The sequence below is a fragment of the Mytilus edulis genome, chromosome 8, assembly GCF_963676685.1.
Source record: "Mytilus edulis chromosome 8, xbMytEdul2.2, whole genome shotgun sequence".
NCBI lineage: Eukaryota > Metazoa > Mollusca > Bivalvia > Mytilida > Mytilidae > Mytilus > Mytilus edulis.
The window spans coordinates 32,756,352-32,780,540 of NC_092351.1; the positions used below are offsets into that span (position 1 = coordinate 32,756,352).

Consider the following 24,189-nt stretch of genomic DNA (forward strand, 5'->3'; position numbering starts at 1 on the left):
TTTGAGTTACTATATTTATTTTCTATTAAAGTGACACACAATATTAAAATCTATATTAAATTTTATCCAAAGCTCTTTCTAAAAGTTCAGTAAGTCGTCCAACCATAACACGTGGATCATCCAAAAGTCCTGCTCCAATCATTGCATTCTCATATAGCTGAAATACAAAATCAGAGAAAATGCTTTAAACACACATATCAAAGATTTACATGCATTTTAAACTTATTTTACTGTACGTATTGCTATGTGTTTCTTTATTCTACAATGGCTAGTGGTATAGGGTTGAAATCTCACAAAACATATTTAACACCGCCACATTTTTGTGCCTGTCCCAAGTCAGGAGCCTGTTGCCTTTGGTATTCTTGTATGTTTTTTAATTTTAGTTCATTTATATGTTTTGGAGTATATTGCGACATCTATTTTCACTGAACTAGTACACAATTTTATTTAGGACCACCATAGGTGTGGGATTTTCTCCCTGTATTTGTGGCCTTCGTCTATTGTCTACTCTTTGGTAGGGTTGTTGTCTCTTTTGACCTACTCCCACATTCCATTCTCAATTTTATTCTCAACACTGACAAATCTATCTCTTAAACAAGGTTCATCTAAAATATTGTGTTGTAGTTTGATTTTTTCAAATTGATTAGATTATTCATGCATGATTTCTTTACTTGTTATTTGCAAATTTTAAAATGATTTTCTGTTTGAAATGAAAATGCCAAAACATTCTTGGTTCTCACACAAAGTTACATGGCTTACAATTCTTTCCTAGAATGAACTACACAGGCTTTTATGGCTGACTATAAAATATGGATTTTTCAATGCCAAAGACTGTAGGATGGCAATTATTTGTTCAAGTTCACTTCATTTGAAATCTAATGGATAGTTGTCTCATTGGCAATCATATTAAATTTCTCTTAATATTTTATACAGGCATAATATATACGATAAAGCAGGTAATTTAAGGCAACTTTTTTCTTTCTCCAAGATAAAATTGGGAAAAATATATTAGTTACTTTTTATTATTGAGGCAGATTAGAATAAAAGACCAGTAAAGATCTTGCAAAAAGTTTGATGAAAAGTTTCACCTTTGAGTGCATGTGAAAATAAACAACTTCACCCTTTCCAAGTCAGTACCACATACTGACTTTTTGGTATTCTAATAAGTTGTGAGAAAAGAAATATTAAAGGACTTCTACTCATTGCTTAATAGCTCTCATGCAATTTTATGCCTAAATGGACTACAATTAAAATACTACTGCTATGGTATATATACAATTTTTTGTATGTTGACCATAAACATTTTCCTCTTTCTCTCGTGTAGTTTTTGAAATGTCGTTTACACATAACTAACCTGTTCAGCCAGTAATCTTCCCAAGTCAGGATCACTTTCTTTCAGTAAGAACAGTTTTCTGATCAATTTATGACTGAAAAATATAAAATTATAGTTATATCAATGATAGTAGACAAAGTTCGTGTTTACATTTGATTCCAGAATACTATAAATCCAGAAATTATTGCGTGCATTTATTATTGCATTTATTTTAGACTTAAATGTGATTTTAATTTTTACGATTTTGAGAGAAATCTTGTTTTATTCATATAAAATATTTCAGAATGCGAGTTTTAATTTTTGCGATTATAACCCTGTCACATTTTTCGCAATGATAAAAACATTGCAATAATTTCTGAATTTACAGTAGTTACCTTCTCTGTGGTAGGGCATTCTGGTACTCTGTCAAGTAAGAGCAAGTAAAAAAAACTTAAACCAAGATTACAAGTGGTGCAATTTTTTAGGGTAAAACTGTTTTATGCTTATTGTACACAACAAAATCATCAGAAAACAGTTAACTTTTTGCTATACTTTTTTTGCTTCTAAAACGGTTTCTTTTTTACTTTTCTAACAAATAAACTTGGTGAATATACTTTTCTACCCTTTTTCTTGTTTAATATTTTGTTATAAGGAAAATAGTTAACATTTAAAGTATTCATTGAATTTGAAATAGGCAATTTAATGGCATATCATGATTTTAATTGGGCATTAATATTGATTTGTTTAATTTGTGCTTTACCATTCTGTATCTAAGGAAAGCCCTGAATTTTTATTCTAAAATCATTGTTTAGTGTTTAATTCTTCAATGATAAGACAAATAATCAGCTGTCTTAGCTGAAAATCTGCCATACATTCAATTTGGTTTGTTTTGAAGCAGACATAAATACTCTTAATTTCCCCATGTTTATGATTGATGATGGAAGCATATTCATATCGCAATAATGTTATGGTCCCAGAGATCAGAACAAAGTTTAACAGAATTTAGATAAATATATGGCACAGTATTATGTCTTGACTTGATTGATACTGTATTATTATATACCATTAGAATGGCGATAACTGAAATGTATTTTAGGCTATGTGAAACTTTCAAACAAGTTTCAGGTATAATTGTTAAATAACAAATTCAGCGGTTATTTCTTCCTAAACATTTATTACCTACAAACAGCCTTGGCTACATATTCTGTTTGACAATTCCTATAATCCCGACTTACCTGGGATTAATTTCCAGTGTCGGTTGTAATAGTCTGTATCGTTTATCTTGTGATTTATCTGCCAGTGTTGTTCTCAGGAAATGTCTGACTTACCTGGGATTAATTTCCAGTGTCGGTTGTAATAGTCTGTATCGTTCATCTTGTTATTTATCTGCCAGTGTTGTTCTCAGGAAATGTCTGACTTACCTGGGATTAATTTCCAGTGTCGGTTGTAATAGTCTATATCGTTCATCTTGTTATTTATCTGCCAGTGTTGTTCTTAGGAAATGTCTGACTTACCTGGGAATAATTTCCAGTGTGGGTTGTAATAGTCTGTATCGTTTATCTTGTGATTTATCTGCCAGTGTTGTTCTCAGGAAATGTCTGACTTACCTGGGATTAATTTCCAGTGTCGGTTGTAATAGTCTGTATCGTTCATTTTGTTATTTATCTGCCAGTGTTGTTCTCAGGAAATGTCTGACTTACCCGGGATTAATTTCCAGTGTCGGTTGTAATAGTCTATATCGTTCATCTTGTTATTTATCTGCCAGTGTTGTTCTCAGGAAATGTCTGACTTACCTGGGATTAATTTCCAGTGTTGGTTGTAATAGTCTGTATCGTTCATCTTGTGATTTATCTGCCAGTGTTGTTCTCAGGAAATGTCTGACTTACCTGGGATTAATTTCCAGTGTCGGTTGTAATAGTCTGTATCGTTCATCTTGTTATTTATCTGCCAGTGTTGTTCTCAGGAAATGTCTGACTTACCCGGGATTAATTTCCAGTGTCGGTTGTAATAGTCTATATCGTTCATCTTGTTATTTATCTGCCAGTGTTGTTCTCAGGAAATGTCTGACTTACCTGGGATTAATTTCCAGTGTTGGTTGTAATAGTCTGTATCGTTCGTCTTGTGATTTATCTGCCAAAGTTGTTCTCAGGAAATGTCTGGCTGCCCCCATCTCAGCCACTGTGATAATGCAAGGATGTGAGGATAATCTTTTTGTTACCTGTGAACATTGTGAAGGGGGACAAATCATTTATTACTGTATATATAAAACTGTAAAAAAAAACATGTCTATTTCCTAAGAATGTTTAAATGTAACAAATTGTTGTGTTCCGATAAAATTTAAAACAAAGTTAATAAAGTTGTAGAATATGAATATTTACTGGACATCACAAATGTTCCTTTAAAATTTTGACCTCACCATAGAAAATATCTGACGCCACAATGGAAATGTGATTGTCGTTTGACGCCATAAGTTCAAGCGGGTCAGATAACCAAATTGCGATAAGGTTTATGGATGAGTTGATGGCTTAGTATCAGTCCTTTATTATGTGTTAACTGTAAACACTACTAACTGAATGAAGCATCTTGTTTTAATCCTACAGCTACCAGGGTGTTTTCCGTAATTGAAATATCTGCATACTGATGATCAGATTCATGCTGTATATTAAATCCTGTAATCCAAAATTAGACGGGCACAGGCTTAAGTTAATTTTGTTTTTAACAACATCTGATTAAAACCTAAGCTTGAGAAGCAGCAAAGCATTATAATAGCTCTATTTGATATTCTATGTGCTGTTGTAACATTTTCCTCACTCATGTCAATTTATACTCCTTTCTCTGCACGAGGAAATGTGTTAAAGTTTTTTCTGTATGAATTCAAATCTTTGTGTTTTTCTTTTCTTTTTTGGACGCATCGAGGTATATATTCAAGTATCAAGAATTAGAAAAATACTTAATGGTATCAACAACAATTATTAAATATGTTATTTCTAACTTGAACCCATAGTACATACTAAATAGCAAACTTCAATAGATGCATATAAATGTATAGTGGTTAGTTAGGGATTAATTTATGTTGATTTAGATTAAGAAACTTTGTTTTCCTAATTATGTGAATTTGACTAAGTAACGTACCTTGATTTTCTGTACTTTGTTCGTGAGAATGACACCTAACCATGACATAAGTTCATCAGCGTTAGTTTGACTCAGACTTTCAGGATCTTTTTCATCAACAGTATCTGTATCCTCTTTTGATTCTTGAATTTCATTTTCTATCGATTTCAAATATTTTTTATCAAACTGGCCAAGTTGCATTAACACAAGTTCATCGTAAGGTTCATAACAAAACAACACTTCAATGTCTTTTTTCTGTAGAGCTTCAAAATATGGAGATGTCTCGGCAAGCTGTCGACTAAAATTAGACATTCATTTATAAAAATCAAGTTAAGTTATGTTTTTTTATAAATGTCCAATCAAGAAGGTACTTTTAAACTTTTTCAGAAGACTACATATAGTATATATTTGTTTAGGGGCCAGCTGAAGGACGCCTCCGGGTGCGGAAATTTCTCGCTACATTGAAGACCTGTTGGTGACCTTCTGCTGTTTTTTTTTTTTTTTCTATGGTCGGGTTGTTGTCTTTTAGGCACATTCCCCATTTCCATTCTCAATTTTATATATACAATAATCTTGATTCCAATTGTTATCTTTCTATCAAAGGGTTTGATTTAAGGTGACATTGTTTAATCATTTGTGCATTTGTTCTGCATAAAATCTTCGTTGAACTAAGGAATGAATATTATAGCAGGGATAATTCCTTATGACTGCATGAATAATTGTTTTTAAATGATAAAATTAGGCAGGGTTGGTTGCATTATGTACATTAGATTATCAGTTCAATGATGCAGGGATCCAGTTAGCTTATAAAACATTTAAATCATGTGAGAAATTATTGTAAAGTAAACGAGTATTTCTTGTAATGGAAATGATATGGATCAAACGTATTGTACAGGTTTTAACTTTGATATGAATCAATGATTTACCATCAAGGCCATTGAAAAAGTTTGACTTCATAAATAAGCACATAAACTAAGCTGTTTACCTAAAGTGGCAAAACCATATCTAAGAATAACATGTTAAGAGTGACCATTCCTTATTGTGTTTCCATGAGTTGTATTTTTGTTGTTAGTGATGGGGGTAACCCCAGTTTTTTTATGATCAATGCTTTTGAATGGGAAGATAGGATTTGAAATAAATTTGATCTGTATAATGAAATACCACATGCTTTTTTTGCATTGAATCTTTATTGTGTATATTTTGTGTTATGAATTGAAACTATTAAGTATTGTGATTCTATTTTGTTATATTTTTAAGGTCTTACCTGTCCCCTATGTGCGGAAAGTCCTTATTGTTAAATCCTTCATGTGCTTAACTTTTTCATTGTGTTGTTTGTTCTTTCAATGCTTGAGGTAACAACATGGACAATATATTTAATTCAACAAAATGTTACCATAAACTAGGACTAACCATGTCGTGCCAGACTTTCTATTAAGTTTTACTAAAATAAAATATTTGCAGTTAACATAAGGATCATTTAATGTATACGTTATCTCCTATTATGTATACCTTGGTGCAGACAGGTAGTATATATTTCTGGCACCAGCCTTCATTCTAGTTGCATAATCAGTCAAACTAACTACTTCACCAGGAGGTAACTTAGATGACTCAAATCTCAGTAATTTGGCTACTTCTTCCTACAACATAATACAACCACAAAACTTTATCTAACTTTTAATTTAAAAACCTTATAAATAACTGGTGATCAACCTACACTGATAATTCACTGGAGATACTTTGCATTTGTGAATAATTACATCGCATGTATGTTTCATTATAATATGTTATTTTGATTGGCTAACAGCAAATCTTGCATCCTTCTAAAATTGACATTCATTACACAATGAAACTTAACATTCATGATGACACGAGGTCCCACAATAAAGTGAACAGGTAAATTAAATAAAAACTTGATAGAAATAAAGTTTTTTTTATGATCCTAGCTTAAAAATGTAATTATAAGTATTGAATGCTTCTTTTAGTAATTTCAAAAGAAAAAAACGTTGACCGTGCACACATTTTTAGGATGAAGCACAAAATACAAACTGTACTTCTGTCAAAGATTTTACACCCCAATGAATTTACAAAAAGCAGCATTTAACTCTTCAAAAAATTGTTCAGTATGATATGAATATTTTTCTACCTTTGAGTTCTTGGATATTCTATAAATATATCATTGACAAAGAGTTTATGCTAAAGCATTAGAGCTTATAATGCTCTAACTAACAACAAAATACAAATTTGACAAGCATTAATCATATCATTAACGCTACAGAAATATATGACAAAGATGCAGTTTATGCTAAGGGCTATTCCAGAAAAAAATGTAGGGGGGGGGGGGGTGTTTGGAAGGCAGTTTTTGTCATCACCTGCCACCCAGACAATTGTAATTGAGAAATATAGTGCATTGTGTGAAAAGTTGCTCTGATACCCATCACTCATGTATTATTAAGATAATGTGCCTTCCAACACTTTTCCTTAAACAGGTAACAATTGTTTTGAAAACTTTCCTTTATAAAGTTATTGTTCTTTTGTAATACTAATACTAATAACTGAAGTAAAATAAAGCAGAGAAATTGATCTAACCTTCTGTTCCTGTTCGTGAGTGGTAATAATACCCTCTCTGAAGAATAGACCATAGTCTTCATAAAACTTCATATATTTTTCAGGATCCTTCTTTGATTGGTCCTGGAAGAACTTTAATAGCCTTGTTGTTAAAACTGTTCTTAGTTTCCTGTTAGGAAAGAAAAACATCTTTATTGTAGATAGTATTCAAATTCCATTTCAAACAAGTGAAACTGCGAGCTACTGTTCACTGATGATACCCCCGCCGCAAGTGGATAATATTAATAGTGTAAAAATATGCAAGTGTTCGGTAAACAGGAAGTTGTTGAGTGATGAATATGAAAATGCATCACACGGTATAGCTGACTTATATCAAGCCTGAAACCAAAGTTCAGAAATCCTGGTAGTGTACTTCCTGAGAAAAATGTGACGAAAATTTTCAACTTGGCTATCAGGTGTAAAAATGATACAAGTGTTCGGTAAACAGGGAGTTGTCGAGTGATGAATCTGAAAACGCATCACACGGTATAGCTGACTTATATCAAGCCTGAAACCAAATATCAGAAAGCCTGGTAGTGTACTTCCTGAGAAAAATGTGACGAAAAATTTTCAACTTGGCTATCAGGTGTAAAAATGATACAAGTGTTCGGTAAACAGGAAGTTGTTGAGTGATGAATCTGAAAACGCATCACACAGTATAGCTGACTTATATCAAGCCTGAAACCAAATTTCAGAAATCCTGGTAGTGTAGTTCCTGAGAAAAATGTGACGAAAAATATTCATGGCACGGACAGACTGACGGACTGACGGAAGGACAGACAGAGGTAAAACAGTATACCCCCCTTTTTTTCAAAGCGGGGGTATAATTATTTGGATTTACTGCTTAAGACAATTATCAGTGATAAAATATATGCAAAATAGTTAATTGCATTTCAATCTTTCTTATTATCAAATCAATAAATTTGAGAGTTGAAAGAGTCATGAAATTTTAAATAACCTGATGACACAGAGATATTTCTTCCCTGTTGTACTGTATAGGGCAAAAGTTGACATTACAATGGTAAAACTTCCACATATTCAAAGTCAATCTCCATTGAAATTATATATACAAATGCTAATACAATTGTAAACAATATATTAATAATTTAATTTTGGATGTAATGCGTCTTCTGATTGGCTGACGTTATTTTGTTATGAGCCCATAGACATAATTTAGTCTAGTGACCGTGACGTCATCAACGTTTTTTCATGGTTTTCTAAGGTTTAAAATGGAATTTAGAATTAAACAAGTGAAACTGCGAGCTACTGCTCACTGATGATACCCCCGCCGCAAGTGGATAATATTAATAGTGGATAATATTAATAGTGTAAAAATATGCAAGTGTTCGGTAAACAGGAAGTTGTCGAGTGATGAATCTGAAAACGCATCACACGGCATAGCTGACTTATATAAATCCTGAAACCAAATTTCAGAAATCCTTGTATTGTAGTTCCTGAGAAAAATGTGACGAAAATTTTCAACTTGGCTATCATGTGTAAAATCATACAAGTGTTCGGTAAACAGGAAGTTGTCGAGTGATGAATCTGAAAACGCATCACACGGTATAGCTGACTTATATAAATCCTGAAACCAAATTTCAGAAATCCTTGTATTGTAGTTCCTGAGAAAAATGTGACGAAAATTTTCAACTTGGCTATAATGTGTAAAATCAGACAAGTGTTCGGTTAACAGGAAGTTGTCAAGTGATGAATCTGAAAACGCATCACACGGTATGGCTGACATATATAAATGTTGATACCAAATTACAGAAAGGGTGGATGTGTAGTTCCTGAGAAAAATGTGACGAAAGTTTCATGGGACGGACTGACTGACGGACGGACTGACGGACGGACTGACGGACTGATGGACGGACTGACGGACGGACTGACGGACAGACAGAGGTAAAACGTATACCCCCCCTTTTTTAAAGCGGGGGTATAATTATAAGAAATGACTGTAATATTTTTTCTGTCTATTCGAAATAACATAAAAAATGTGGTGCACACTGTTAAATAACCCGCTATGCGCGTTATTCAGTGTGCACCAAATTTTTAATGTTATTTCTTCATAGACAGAAAAAATATTACAGTCATTCCTTAATTGACTTATTAGTTGTTCCCCTTAAAGAAATGTTGTCACAAAATTATAAATTGTTGACATTGTCTACACAAGGAACAGCATGTTTAAGTCTCACTCCCGTCCTTTTTTGCAAATGAGACAAAAACAAATAAAAAGTTATTAAAATTTTTAAGTTTACCTGATGAGAGCACTGTCCTGCAGCAATTCTCTGCTCAAATTCAATGGAATGTCTTCACTATCTACCACACCTATAAATAAATACATTTGTCAGAGATTTGTAAGAGTATAACCTTTAACAGCGAAATAGTACAGCATGATTATTATGCCACCTTTTAATTTTTTAATATCTTTTTTTTTTCTAACAAAGCATGCTGATCATTTTAGAAAATTAAAGTTACAGTATTCGTATAAATATTAGGATTAATTAACTTACAATCTGAAGTTGAATTAATTAACTTACAATCTGAAGTTGAAGTTGTTCTCAAAATAACTCTGGTTGTGAAAAGACCTTTTCTTACATTTTCCAGGGTCTTTCAAAATGATCTTTGCAATGCATATGGTAATAAACGAAAGAGAAAAATGCATAGAAAATCTATCTTTTTTATAATTCAAAAGAGTCCATAAAACATCTACTGTATTTCTACAATTTAAATACCTTTGACAAATCTCAGCCACCTTGGCAAAACATTGTTAGCTTTAGACATGATCATGATTTTACGACAGTATAATGCAATCCCAACATCTGATTCTCGACTTAGATCAAAAGTAGCTAAAAAGAAAAGATAACAACATTATTTATATTGAAATCATATTGAATCTTCATTTATGCATACTCCATTGCATTCTTGTATCATGTGTATTGTTACATGTGTTTTAATGATCAGTATAAAACCAATACTCTGCTGCTCTTAGTTGAACAACAGGTCATTTTTTACTTTCAATTCATAATTTTCAGAACATTTTTTTATTTAATGGTAAACAATTTTCAAGGTAATATTTGGTTTAAGACTGTGAGCTGTTGACAAATATGTTAATTTTTTTAAACGAAATGTAAAACTTGAAGTAACTTGGTGTTTTGATACCTTCATGTTTATCAGGAAACATACATTATAAACATAATTTTAATAGTGGCACCTGACATCAGCCTAAGCAATTTTGGAACTATATTACTCAATTTTTTTTATTGCTATATAATGTTAAAAGAAGTATTGTTTCTCTCATTTAAGCTTTTGTTTTCCACTCTTGATACCCGCTATTTTTTATGCTTTAATTATATTCCACAAAGTTTTTTAAATAAGCAAGACAATAGATCACTTTCGAGTTTGTCCGTCACCTGAAAAAAGTCATCAATTATGCTCGCCTTTATGACGTCATTTACCAGATAGAGAGGATCATCTGTATCCTTGCTAAATTAACGTTTATCAAGCGTCTTAATGATCGTCATTGTGCAGAATAAACTAGAAATAATGTTTGTTCGGTACGTACTTAATCACAATTCCCTACTGACAGTTGCCAAATAATTTGTGCAATATATAGCATCATAGTTTTCCAACCAATTGCTCAAAATTGGAACAGAAGTGATGATGCCCCTAATCGCACGAATGATGTTCACTAAAACCAGAGTTTTTGGTGGAAATGCATCTAACTCGAAAGTTGTCTATTCTACATAAATACATGAAATTCAGAGACCCAGAAAATGACCAGAATGAAATCTGGAATGACAATTATTTGTGACAATTACTTACGTTTGTGATCAGGTACATAAAACAATGCCCTAATGTTAAGTGGAGCATCTATCTTATATTGTAAATGGTATTTAGGTGAGTCATATAAGTTAGTGGTAAATCTGTAGAATTCATGGTGCATATCTTCTGTAATGTCTTTTTGATCCATCATCCAAAGTGCCTATAAATAAATTTAGACAATTTTTACGTTTTGTAATAAGTTAAGCAGCATTAAAAACTGTTATGGTGTTCTTTTATTTGTATTTGTATATCATTAGCCTTTACTGATTAGTCCCTTTTTGGAAATAGATGGTACAGTATTTATAGACTTTTGGCATGCCATGGTATTTATACATCCTGCCATTTGTGTTGTGGTCATTTTTTGTATTCTTGCCTTTAATTTTTGTTTATGTACTTTGTCAGTGTCAAATGACATTTTGTTTTTCTTTGCTGATAATTCAATGTATTTAAGCTTGTGATTTTATCATCTGATTACAGGCTGTACATTTTTGAATGTTCCTTGGAGATCAGTATTTTTTGCTATTTTCTTTTTTTAATTTTTTAGTTCAAACAAAAAATATCCATTCAAATGTGAAATGTCAAAAAATATCAAACTTAAATGGTTGGATTGCATAGATTGACAGATAGCAATGGAGAATGGTCTATAACTTCTACATCATTTGGTTACTGGTGGAAAGTTGTCTCATTGGCAATCATACCACATCTACTGGTTTTTAAATACTGAACATTTAAATATATGGAAATATTAAAAGGGCCAATGGGAAAAATTGTAAAACAACTTCATAATAGAAGGTGTACACCCTCAATGGCAAAGTGTGAGAATTTCCACATGTTCCAACCATCAGGGTTGTAATCACAAGTTATTACCATCGTTTGAGATGAGTTGAAAACTGTATGAGGGATTGAATACACAAAACTGGTACAATCTTAATATTTTGCTAAAAATGACAAGTACAAAAGTCTGGAAAAATTGTTAAATAATGAAACTAAAATTCTAGTTCATATAAGCAGATGCAAATGTGTACAATTTTTCTGTGAATTTTCAAAGATCTTGGTTGAATATTGTAGGATTTTTACACAAAACTGTTAAAGTCTTGAATTGGAATTATTTAATCTTATGCTTCTATTTATCAACCTAAGCAATACACATTTTAGTTGGTTTGTCACCAAGACAGTTTTGTAGTATAGGCTTTACCTGAACTATATTTGCTCTGCGTCCATTTAGAAAAATTGGTACTCCAAGAAAATTACTGTACTTTTTAATAACATCTGAAATATATATAAAAAATAAGGTAAAATGTACTTGATTAAAATTAATGTACTAATAAGTATTTCATTCATATATGACATCAGCTTTAAAATCATCATGAAAATGACAAAATAATTACTTGGCTTATATTCAACTATCATTTTTAATATCTAATATACATATTATTCATCTTTCTGCATCACAATCTCTAATGAAATAAACTGTGATCTTGCTGAAATCAAGAACTTTTTTTCGTTCAGATATGGCATGCTTGAATAAGAAAAGCTCTGTTTCTTAAAGAAATTTGAAGTTAAAAATTAAACTAAAGCTTATTAATATTTCTGTTTTCTCCCATTCACACTTTTCATAGTTAACAAGTTGAAAAATAGATGCCTCTATTGTTCAGCTTTAAGTCATTTCTTAATATCTATAAGATGATTTTCTCTTTATAGAAATCTCTGCAATTACAGTAGACTCCACCTAATCGGATATCGGCTAAACGAATATATATCGGCTATTGTAATATTATTTCAAAACACCAAACCCTTCCCTATATGTTTAATGTTAATTTTATCGTGTAATTGAATATCGGATATAAGAATATATCGGCAAATCAGATAAGAATATTCAGGTAATTTTTTTAAAAACCATGTCTTTATTCATTGTTTTCCTTTTCATGTGAATTAGATGCCCTTTTACTTCAAATGGTTTGAATCTATTTATAAATTATACAAGTCTAACAAGACTCAGTTGACAAGAGCAGTGTGTTGCTGTTGGGAGAATTTTGATTACAACTCTAAATGCTCATAGAATGAGAAATATAATCTAAACTAAATGTACCTCCTTCTGAATAATTTATTGCAATATAAATATAAATCCCTTTTGACAAGAGAAATCTGACTTTTGTCAGAAATATTGTTTTCACAAGTGCAAAGGTAATCACGTGTGGTGGTCATATTAGTTTGTTTACAAATTTGTGAAGAAGTCTCTAGAACCATGACCTAAACATAAATAACATAAGCTTTATGCAATACTATCAATCATGATTATTATCATCAATTTAAAATTTGATTATTTAATGAAATAAAATTTTAACAATTACAATTTTAGATTAGAGATTCTACATAGACATGCTTTGATCTATTTATCATGTTTATAGCCAAATTAGTTTACCTGTGTGAAAATGTAAATAATGGATATTAATTTGTTTATTAAACAAATAAAGACAAACTATGGATGGAAGATAATAATTCATATAAATATTTCAGGACATTTGATTTATTTTAATAAATATAGGATTTCAAAACTGCAAGTGCAAACAAATTTAATGATTTCATAATCAGCTGATATTTTTTACGCAAACATCATGGTGATGTAACTGATAAAAATCACTCCATCAATCCTCCAGCCCTTTCACATATCAAGCAATTGACAGGGTTAGTAACATCCCAGGATCAGACCTACCATAGATGTAAAATACATCTATAGATCTACTTATTATAGCAGAATATTCAAATCAATGAATATATATTCATCGTCTAATTGAATATATCGGGTAATCGGATATTTTTAGCTGACATTTTGGCCGGAGTCTACTGTACTGTATTAAAGTAAACATGTTACCGTTAACAATATTTTCTTTAGCATAATCATAGCAGTCTCCTTTCAGATGTAGTACAATTTTTGTCCCTCTGTCAACAGCCTCAGCTTCTGAAAGTTCATAGGATCCAGTTCTACAATAGCAAAATAATATCTGTGTGTAAGTTTAAAAATCATTTTACTTTTTTTCAGGCCACTTCAGAATGTTTAGAGGTATATTAGATTATAAATAACTTTTATACTCAGCAAGTCTAATAAATTTCGATTAAAAAGTTAAAGGGTTATAAAAATAGCAAGGTCAGACTATTTGTAACATTTTTTTTTATGTTTGTATAATGTTTTGTTGCTAGGAATGTATAAATACTCATATAATAATAAATTTGTTTGATATTTTTCTGCTTTGAATTGAGCTGATGAGTTAAGTCCTTTTCAACTGATTTTTATAGTTTTTTCTTATGTTGTGCTGTTTCACCACTGTCCCAGTTTAGAAGAGGGTGTAAAAGAGCTCACAAAAAAGTTTAACACCACAACATTCTTTAAGTAAGTGCCTGTCCCAAGTCAGGTGCCGGTAGTTTAGTGGTTTTTGTTGGTTCATGTCTGTTTTTTGTAAATTGTTGGTTATAGATTAGGCTGTTACTTTTCTCAATTGAACAATTGAAGTTGCATATTTTTCATGTTGAGGCCTTTGATAGCTGACTATACTGTTTTTTTTTCCATTGTTGAAGGTTGCCTTGAATTGCTGACATTCACTTCATTTGGACTTTGGTGAAAAGTTGTCTTATTGGCAATCATACCACATATCCTTAACTTTATATGTATAGCCTTTAGTTTTCTTGCTCGATTTATTTCACAATTTTCATGTCAGGGCCTTTTATAGCTACCTATATGGTATGGTGTTTTTCTCATTGTTGAAGGATGTACAATTGCCTATAACTGCTTACAATTATTTCATTTGAACTGTGGTGGATAATTGTCTCATTGACCATCATACCAAATCTCATTCTTCTATAATGATAAGATATAGACTTACGTGACATACATAGATGCCAACCCCCTTTTGACACAATCAGTAACAAACTATCAAATTTTCCGTATTTTTGAAGAGTTTTCAGTAATCATTCATAAACGTGCATTTACCAATAAAAATTACTGACGAGTGGTTGCAAAGTGATGTACACTAAAATTTGTCATTTAACATGTTGTCTGTAGTATGTATTCCATTCATTAATTGTTCAGATGTTCTCGACTCAAACATTTTTGTTTTGTCAAGGAGAAGTAGAGAAAGCGGGAAAGCTACTTAATAAAATGCAAGTTTGCTTCTTCGGAAGTCAGTTAGTTACCCAACAATAGGTTGATAACTCCCGAGAAACCGGAAGCATTACATTGGCGTTTCCTAAATACTGGACCAGGACGGAAAAGTAATGATAAAAATCCGCGTTTTACAAAATTGAACGTCGATGATTGGGAATCCATAACTATTCGACTTTGACCGTAATAGCGTAGTTTTTATCGCAAAATCGGAAAAACTACGGAAAAATCGTAATGGTTGGCATCTATGGACATAAGTTCAGATACATGAAAATAAAAGTTCAGTATAAAATATTTACCCATCTGATGACCACTTATAAGCAGGAGAGTCAGGATGATATGTTTTAGAATATACTTCCACTTTTGAAGCAACCATGAATGAGGAATAAAATCCCACACCAAACTGACCAATGATATTACTGGCTACATCACTGCTTCCTTGGTCCACATTCTCTAGAAAGGCCTACAAAAGATAACAATATATTGGTTCCTTTTTTATAAGATGCTTTTTTATTACAGATCAACCTACCTATAAAAGTGAGTTTGTTGTGCCACAGAGAAAAAAGAAATACACTAAATGTTCCTTCTTTTGAGTCAATAGACAATTACATTTTAACTCATTGTAATTCTCAAATGCTTTTATATAAACTACTAATTTAAATTATTTTAATTGATGAATTAACAACGCATGAATAAGGTGAAAGTAAGGTTACAGGATAACAATTTCTAAAATTAAGACTGGCATTTTGATTTCTACTTATAATGTTGCTGTCTTGTTGATGTACTTCTATGTCTTCTTTTAATTCATACACATAAAATTATGAATTAACAGTGGTTGAAATACATTAAAGTTTAAGTAAAAATCTTTTTTTATTGACAGGTATACCAACCTTAGAACCAGACCTTGCTATTGTACCCAAGTTTTCAATTATTTCTTCTTTGGTCATGCCAACTCCAGTATCCTGAATTGAAGAGAACAAGTGAACAAAACTATTTTACTTTATAATTTTGGAAATTCATTCCATTTATTTGAGTCTCGATATATATCATCTCTTCCATGTAATTTTTTAACTAAGTAAGTTAAATTAAGTATGGAAAACAGGAGGTTTAAAAAGATCAGAGTTAATGTTAGTTTCTAAAAACACTAATATCAAGTGTAACTTTTACTCTTTTGTACTTTAACCTTTTTTTTTATTTTGAAATTATTCATATTAAATCACCAACTATGTCTGGTAGTGCTGAGCGGTAGTTTGTGACCATGTGGACTGGTTTTTGTTGTTAAAATCTGTTCTTTTCACAATGGTCTACCCTATGTATAAACTTGAAGCCACAAATGACTAGCTATCATGATAAACCATACCTGTATAGTTAATGTTTTCTTTTCCTCGTCAGTAGCTATATGAATCTCTAAAGATAGATCGTCTGTAATGGCTTCTTGTTTGGTCACTTGAATATATCGTAACTTCTCTAAAGCGTCACTGGCATTAGATATCAATTCTCTAATGAACACCTGAAAAATAATTTATTCTTAAGTATTTAGAGTAGGTTTTTCTATGTGAGTTGGAATTTGAAGAAAAACAGCATATTTGCCTGATGAAAAGTGATATTCACCATGCTAAATATCACATGCTTTTACATGTATAATTATGGTAAAGTAATTGATTTACATTTGGTTTAGATATTTAAATAAATGTATTTAAAAACCTTTTTCTTTTCCTTTTTGTGGGAAATGGGAATAAAACAACCATTATCATTTGTTTTTGTGGTTGTGTGGTTTATTTGAATTTGAATTTTAGAAAACTAATATATAAAGAGTCTAACAATGGAAACTTGATATCCTACTGTTGTCAGGGGTACTACGTACTTGTACAAACATCCTACTGATTTCTATTGTCCATGAAATTACACCTAAATGATTAGCAAAGATATCTGCAAAGGACAGACAATTGGAAATTCTTTTCAAGCAAAGAAGTCATAAGAAATTCAAGAATAGAAGATAATATGACTTTTTTACTGTATATATAAAAGTAATTTTACTTATATAAGTATAATACTATTTACTTCTTCGACAATGTATTTGTATATTAATTACACCTTATGTAAGAATCCGGGGTTTTGATTGGTTAATAGCCAGTGTATTTTTCACCAATTTACTGTTATCAAATGAATATCGTTCATTTTTAACGCTGCCGGGGTATTTGCTAAAAGGATATGCCTTTTTTACCCTCTCTGCCGTTGTATTTGCCAAAAAATACTCTATCCGACTGGACGCTTGTAACGTCACAATCATCAATGCGTTTTAGTACATTAACATTCGGTGTAATTAAACAGATATATCATGTTATTGAGGGGTATTTGCGAAAAATACCAGTCTTGAGAATGAATTTCCCTTGCCTTACGGCTCGTGAAATTTAACATTCTCTCGACTGTTATTTTTCGCAAATACCCCTCCTTAACATGATATATCTGTTCAATATTCCTACCTCTTTTTCAGAGTATAGAGATCGGGCAACAATGTCCAATAACTTCCTCGTCTCTGCTTGGAATTCATGTTTATCTGATGGTCCTGTCAACAAAAAACAGTTCATCTTATAATTCATACAAATGAAGATTCACTTATTTTTATAGGTTTCAATTTTCACGGATTGAGGGAAACTTCCATTTTTGGTGGATATTTGATTTCATGGTTTTTCCAATCTCTGCATACAAAAACTATAGAAAAATTATAATTTGTTGAACATTTGAATTTGTGGTTCACTTGTACCAATGAAAACCACGAAAATTTGTAACCAACAAATAATAATTAATCAACAGTAACTGAAGATTAGAACAATAATAATCTATCATTTTCCTGAATTATTTAATTTAAAAATTAAACAAATTCTAAAAAAAAAGAGAACTCCTTAAGGCAACACAGAAATGGCTTAAATTTCTAAATTGTTTTAAATTTCACAAACACATTGCTTGACTTAGTAATCTGATATTATACATTTGTACTTCTTATGCATGTCTACAGCTGATTTGGAATCTTTTCCTGTGTTACCTGATCTTTAACTTGAATTATAGGTATATTTGTTTCAAAAATGAAAAATTTCTTCACCATGGTTACGGGTATATAAAATTTCTTTGTATAAATGTTAGTAACCATGGTAACAGGAGAGATACACAGCAATTTGTGCTCTCCTCCTATTTTGAAAGTTTCATAGGTTTAAACAAGGCATAGAACATGTACATCATGTACAAGTCATAATAAGAAAGAAGTATATTGATATGTTTTAAATCATGGCTTACAGTCATAAAAATTTTCAAGTACAATTTTTGCGTTTTTTTGGACTCAGATCAACCAATCAGATTTCCAGATATAGTGTATTGAAACATACATTTTGTACTCTTACATATCAGAGTAAAGATTTATGACAGAGAGTGCTTAATTCTGAATTTGATAAAGGCTGGATTAACAAGAGGCTGATACAATGAATGTTCAGTGTTCTAGGATTTTTTTGGCACCTTGACTTACCACGGGTAAGATCAATAAAAAAATTACTTACCCACATCTAAAAGTTAAATCCGCCAACCAATGCGGACGGCGCAAAAAAAAACGATTTCTTACTAAATTTGACAAATATGTTATAGTTATTACTATGTCATTTATTAAGAGCTATAATAAATGCAACTGTAAGTTTATTTTCCTCCGATGACAAGAAAAAAAATTGTTTATGTCCCGATTTAAGCACCAGTTATCAATCCGGATTTTCCGATTTTTACCGACACCGTGACCGACTTTTAGAATGATAGAAGAATGTGGTCTCTTTTGCGCTTGATTACACCTAGTAAACGAGTGCTTGAATAAAAGCGCCGATAGACATCGACAAAATCTTCGATCTTTTATCAAAGTTTTTTCTCGTGATTTAATAAAAATAAAAAGCAGATATGGGAAAATTGAAGAGGACCGGGAAATTTCAAGAGTTTTTCGGCTTCCCCGAACTTGAAAATTGACTTACCACCGGGTGACAAAGGCTAAAAAATGACTTACCCGTTGTCCTAATCCACTTACCCCGGTTAACGGGTAATGGGAATCCTAGAACACTGATGTTTAGTTTTTCCAACATGTGACCTCTTACAATATTCTGAACGACCTTCTAGTATTTTACCTTTAGATCTTTCTGTATCTTTAATGATAGAATGATAATCCTCCTCTACCTCTGCTTCTTGAGTGTCCTCTGTATTGTAACATCTGGCTGTTGTAAATAATGATCTGGCATGAAGATGGGGATGCTTTACTTCATAGATAGGAATTGTATCTTTGCCTGCAACATTTGAAAAGCACAATTGAGTATTTTGATCAATTTCAGATTTATTTAAGTATTGGGTAATCACTACATCATGTAGATATGGACTACATTGTAGTTCAGATTAAATCAAAAGAAAAAATTTGGGAAATCTACCACTTGCCCGACTGCTCCCGTGTGGATGTATACAATTTTCCACTTTCGGATGTTTATACATGTACTTGGAATAACCCGCTTTCATAATTTTTTGGCTTTTTCATAACTTTCAATAAATAAACACATGAAAAACGATCGGCAATCATTTAAATTTTCATCCGTTTTTTTTGGGGGGGGGGGTTTAATATATAAATAATTCAAATACAGTTCTGCTATGCCAACTACAACAAGATATAAGTCTTTGTCTAAACCAAGCAGCAGTGTAAAAAAGAAGAAATAGATAACTGCAAATTGAAATGTCAAGCAGATTTGAATGAAAGAATTTAAATTTTTACGACCAATTTCACTTGGCAATGATTCTTTTTGCACATCATGTTCAATCATTTTTTTTTATTTCTTCGGATGGTCTGTATGATGTTTAAAAGCATGCATACATTTTGTAGTATGAGACTTACAACAAGTTCAAAATATGGAATGCTATGAATAATGAGCCTCAAAGGTATTGAAAAAGGCTTAAAAAAAAAACCACTTTTTTTTAGACTAAAACAATGAATTGAAGAAATGAAGTATATTTTTTAACTCTCATTGTCCTCATTAGTGTTTTGTAGATGATTATGTAAACAGGCCATATATTTAATTACAAATGTTGTTGGTGCAAAATCTCCCCCTCATCTGTCACAGCTGAGGGGGAGATTTCCTTCTTTAAAGGTTTCAGAGGTTACTGGTTACATGCATGAGTTGGTACATCTTCGCTAGCCAAGGGTTACGATCCACTCCCGTTCTCTTCACCCTTGGAGGATTGAGATAAAATTTCGGAGACACAAGGTAAGGATTTTTATTGGTTGCAGTAGAAACTCGCTGCATCCAATCAAAATGCGCATATAACATGATCACGTGTAGATTTAGAAAGTGTTTGTACACAATTGCCACGTGTTTATTGTGCAACAAGTCTTTACATAACTAAACAAACGACTATATTTAGTGACAACTTGAATGTATTCAATCAACTAATAGAAGTTCCTGTGTATGTTTCATGCACAAATGTATGAATGTTGACGTTTATTTTCGTTTCCGGTTTTACCAAAGTGTGTAGAATGTAGACGCTATCGTGTTTTTACCTCCAAATTGAAGAGTTCAAGTGCTACCATTGGTCAAGAATAATGTATTCGGAATGAGCGTGACTTTAATCTTCCGATAGATGGCGCAACATTGATATCACAAATGTAAGCTCAATCCGCCAAGAACGGGAGTGGATCGTAACCCTTGCCTAGCGAAGATGGAGTTGGTAAAGTAAATGTATTTTTTGACACACGATTTTAAACAGATTTTATCTCTCTCAAACAAAAATTCTATTAACTTTTATATGGCAGAGAAGCTGGCACTTATGGGATATAAATTCAAAGGAAATAAAATTGATGTCGGACATGTACTTAAAATTTTTTTTGTTATTCTTGCTTAATTGCTTTTATAAAGCCATCTAACTGATAGTGTGGAACTAGTCTAAATAATAATGACATGTTTGCAAGGATGTTCCTTTCTGTAATGCCTTATAATGACATCATAACACTTATGCCTTTTTTGTCTGAACTTTGAGACCAAATTTGCCATGAAATCTTTATTGACAGCTAGAATTCTTTGCATATTTACATATTGTTTGTTGGCCCAGAAATTTACATGTATCAAAAGTATTGAAAAAATAAGACATGTTTCCATTTGAGATGTGCAATGATCTACTTCTTGTTTAAAGTGGGTCTCATTGGGGTCTAAGTGTGATGCGGGATTGCCAACTTTTTGTAAGCGTGACACAAGAAAGTCAAATTTATTGTGCTGTGAAAAATGGAAATGAAGTCTAGCGGGACACGGGAATTTACAAAAAAAATGAGAATTGCTTACGTATATAGTGTAAGCGGGAAACGGGAATCTGACAACACAGTAAGCAGGATCCAGGATTAGAACCCCCCAATGAGACCTCCATTAAATGGTTTCCCTATTTTCCAAGATCTAGCCGAGATTACTCTGACGTCCAATGGCTGTTTTACCAGACAAGCTGGGGACGTGGGACGTCAGAGCTCGTCCCATATCAAAAAGTGGATATTTGCCCACCCAAAATACATGTAGATGCGCTGCTTCGTCGCTTCTGGTGCCGACCACGAGAAAACAAGTGATGATTTATGCAAATGACCATATTCTAACACCTTGTTCATTTACGATGCAAGTAATCTAAATGTTTGAGAGCCTCTGACTGTTATCGTGGTTGGCACTAAATGCTTAATACCGATCTCCTGTAAAGGAGGTGAAAAACTGTGGTTGGTTACTAAATGTTAAATATCGATCTCCTATAAAGGAGGTGATAAAAGTATAATTATTTGCATATTTGAGTCTCGAGGTCGCGAAATCCCATGTAACTTGAAGTCTATTTGAAAATAAAAGAAAAATGTCTGAATCAATGGGTCACTGTGAATTCTGTCTAAATATGAGAAAATAAAGGTTGGCAGGTAGGAGAAACTTACATAAATGAAGAGATAAATGAAAAATGAACAGATTGATGCCCGATTTATAAAATTCCAAGGCCGCCAGTTGGCACCAGAAGCGACGAAGCAGCGCATCTATTTTGGGTGGACAAATATCCACTTTTTGATATGGGACGAGCTCTGACCCCAGCTTGTCTGGCAAAACAGCCGTTGGATGTCAGAGTAATCTCGAACTACCCAAGATCCTTCTCACTTCTGTATAAAATACAAAACTCTGTGAAATTTGGCTGACCTGAAATTCATGATGATTAAAATCAAATGTTCCAGAAATATGGGTCCATTAAATTTCAATGAGTTTCTTATTCATATTCTTTGAAAATATTGGAAGAGAAGGATCTTGGGAAATCAAGATAATCATTTTAAACATGAAAAGATATGGAAAGTGCAAACTTTAAACATGTTAAAATACAAATTATAATATAAGAATAATACAGGTAATATATGAAGTTCATATACAAATGTACATTTTGGTGTACCTTGTGTACAAACCGACTACAGTGTCAATGTTACATTAAAATCATGCATGTAAATGGTGAAAATAAACAAAAGCTACATGTAGCTCCACCAGCCGGTCCGAGTACACAGTTATCGTCCTTTGATTTTCGTTGTCCACGAATATAGTCCTTAGTGTGGACAGTGTGTTACTTGCCAATTTTTGTTATACCCCTTCCAAATTTATTTCTCCATGTTTTATGCCTCATATAGCAAGTTGGGGGGTGAAATGACACTGTAAAAAAATTTGGGTCATAAATATTAATGTAAAGTAGTGATTAGGTCCAGCTGAAAAAGGTAAAAAATTAGCACTTCGGAAGCTGTCAAAAGATTTCAAGACCCCCTTAACACAAAATTGTCCATATTTTGAGTTAGAGCTGATGAAGTTTTCTATAATTTTGATATAATTTGTCCCAAAAGTAGTACAACACATTGTAAAACTCTTATTGAGAAAGCGCAGGTGGAATTTTTTTAATTTTCGTTTATTGTCTAAAAGAAATGCACTACGAAATAACTGTGTACTCGGACCAGCCTAGTCTCATGTTATCATGAATAAATCTATTAGATGCAAGCCCCAACACTTTAACAATTGCACACATTTATCTAAGACTATTTTTGATGTTTAAACGGCATTTTTGTACAATTGTTATGGTGAATCATAAAATAGGAATGGATTGACAAGTTATTTACATACCATGAAGGCCTATAGCTAGTTAGGGTTAATCAAAGAGTTAGTAACTTAATTGAGAAAACTGCGCCATTGCAAATGAGTTTTTTACCTATGCGAATAACTGAAAATTGCTTTGTGTTCTTAAAATAACGACTTGAACGTGTGAATCGACCAATGTTTTGTAATCTTTGAAGGACACACGACCTCATGGAGGCTGCCATGATGAAATAAATATTTCGTGTTTAATATTGGATACGAACTCGGAAACAAAACTTCCGGAATTTACAGATAAAAAAACAAATCAGATATCAAAAGTTCAAGTTGTTAATTATTGTCATTATTGTCTATTGTCTGTACACTTATGAAGTTATGTGTTTTTATGTCTCTGCCTACAATAAAATTGTAAAATCTAGATGAAAAATAAATCATTGTTACTTGCAAAATTTCTACATTTGCAAATATTTTTTTTACTTTAGTTAGTGTATATGTAGTATACCGCTTTGCAATGTCTTCGTGTCATTGCCATGTATATGTGTTTTCTATACATGTCATTTTGTTTTTGTTTGTTGACCTAGTTGTTTGTTTTAAAATTTACAGTGAATTTAAAATATTGCAGCATAATATTGACTTCTGATACCGATTTTTTTTTACATTTTATCATGTCTAGGTCAAGTTTTTTCGTCGCACATTGTTGTCCGTTTGTCAATATAATTGAATTTATGGCAACTGTCATCCAAGTGATAATTTTATATATCTATAAAGCCAGGTTAAATACGCTGTTTTTCTACACATTGTAATGCCTGTAAAAAGTTAGGAATATGACAGTTGTTGTCCATGCATTGAAAGTGTTTGAGCTTTTGATTTTGTCCGCATATGTTACAGGACTACCCGTTTTGAATTTTCCTTGAAGTTCTGTATTTTTGTTATTCTACTTTTTACATATTAGAATTTTTAAAGAATGGAAAATAATTCACTGAATGTATACATGTAGCAATTACAAATGCAAAGCACGTTAAGTTTATTTCCCGTGACAACTTTTTATT

General features: G+C 32.0%; 1 protein-coding gene across 1 annotated transcript; it reads right to left on the reverse strand.

Moving 5' to 3' along the window:
• LOC139486741 (heat shock protein 75 kDa, mitochondrial-like) lies at positions 1–23,407 on the reverse strand. Its single transcript, XM_071271673.1, has 17 exons — positions 23,256–23,407; positions 19,160–19,315; positions 17,492–17,574; positions 16,369–16,518; positions 15,899–15,970; positions 15,308–15,471; positions 13,725–13,834; positions 12,048–12,121; positions 10,853–11,012; positions 9,763–9,876; positions 9,286–9,355; positions 7,010–7,157; positions 5,933–6,060; positions 4,445–4,721; positions 3,385–3,530; positions 1,355–1,427; positions 1–157 (listed from the first exon to the last, which is right to left on the reverse strand). The coding sequence occupies exons 1-17, from the start codon at positions 23,365–23,367 to the stop codon at positions 56–58; spliced, it is 2,139 nt and encodes a 712-aa protein (XP_071127774.1). The 5' UTR covers positions 23,368–23,407; the 3' UTR covers positions 1–55.
• Between the last annotated feature and the right edge of the window lie 782 nt (positions 23,408–24,189).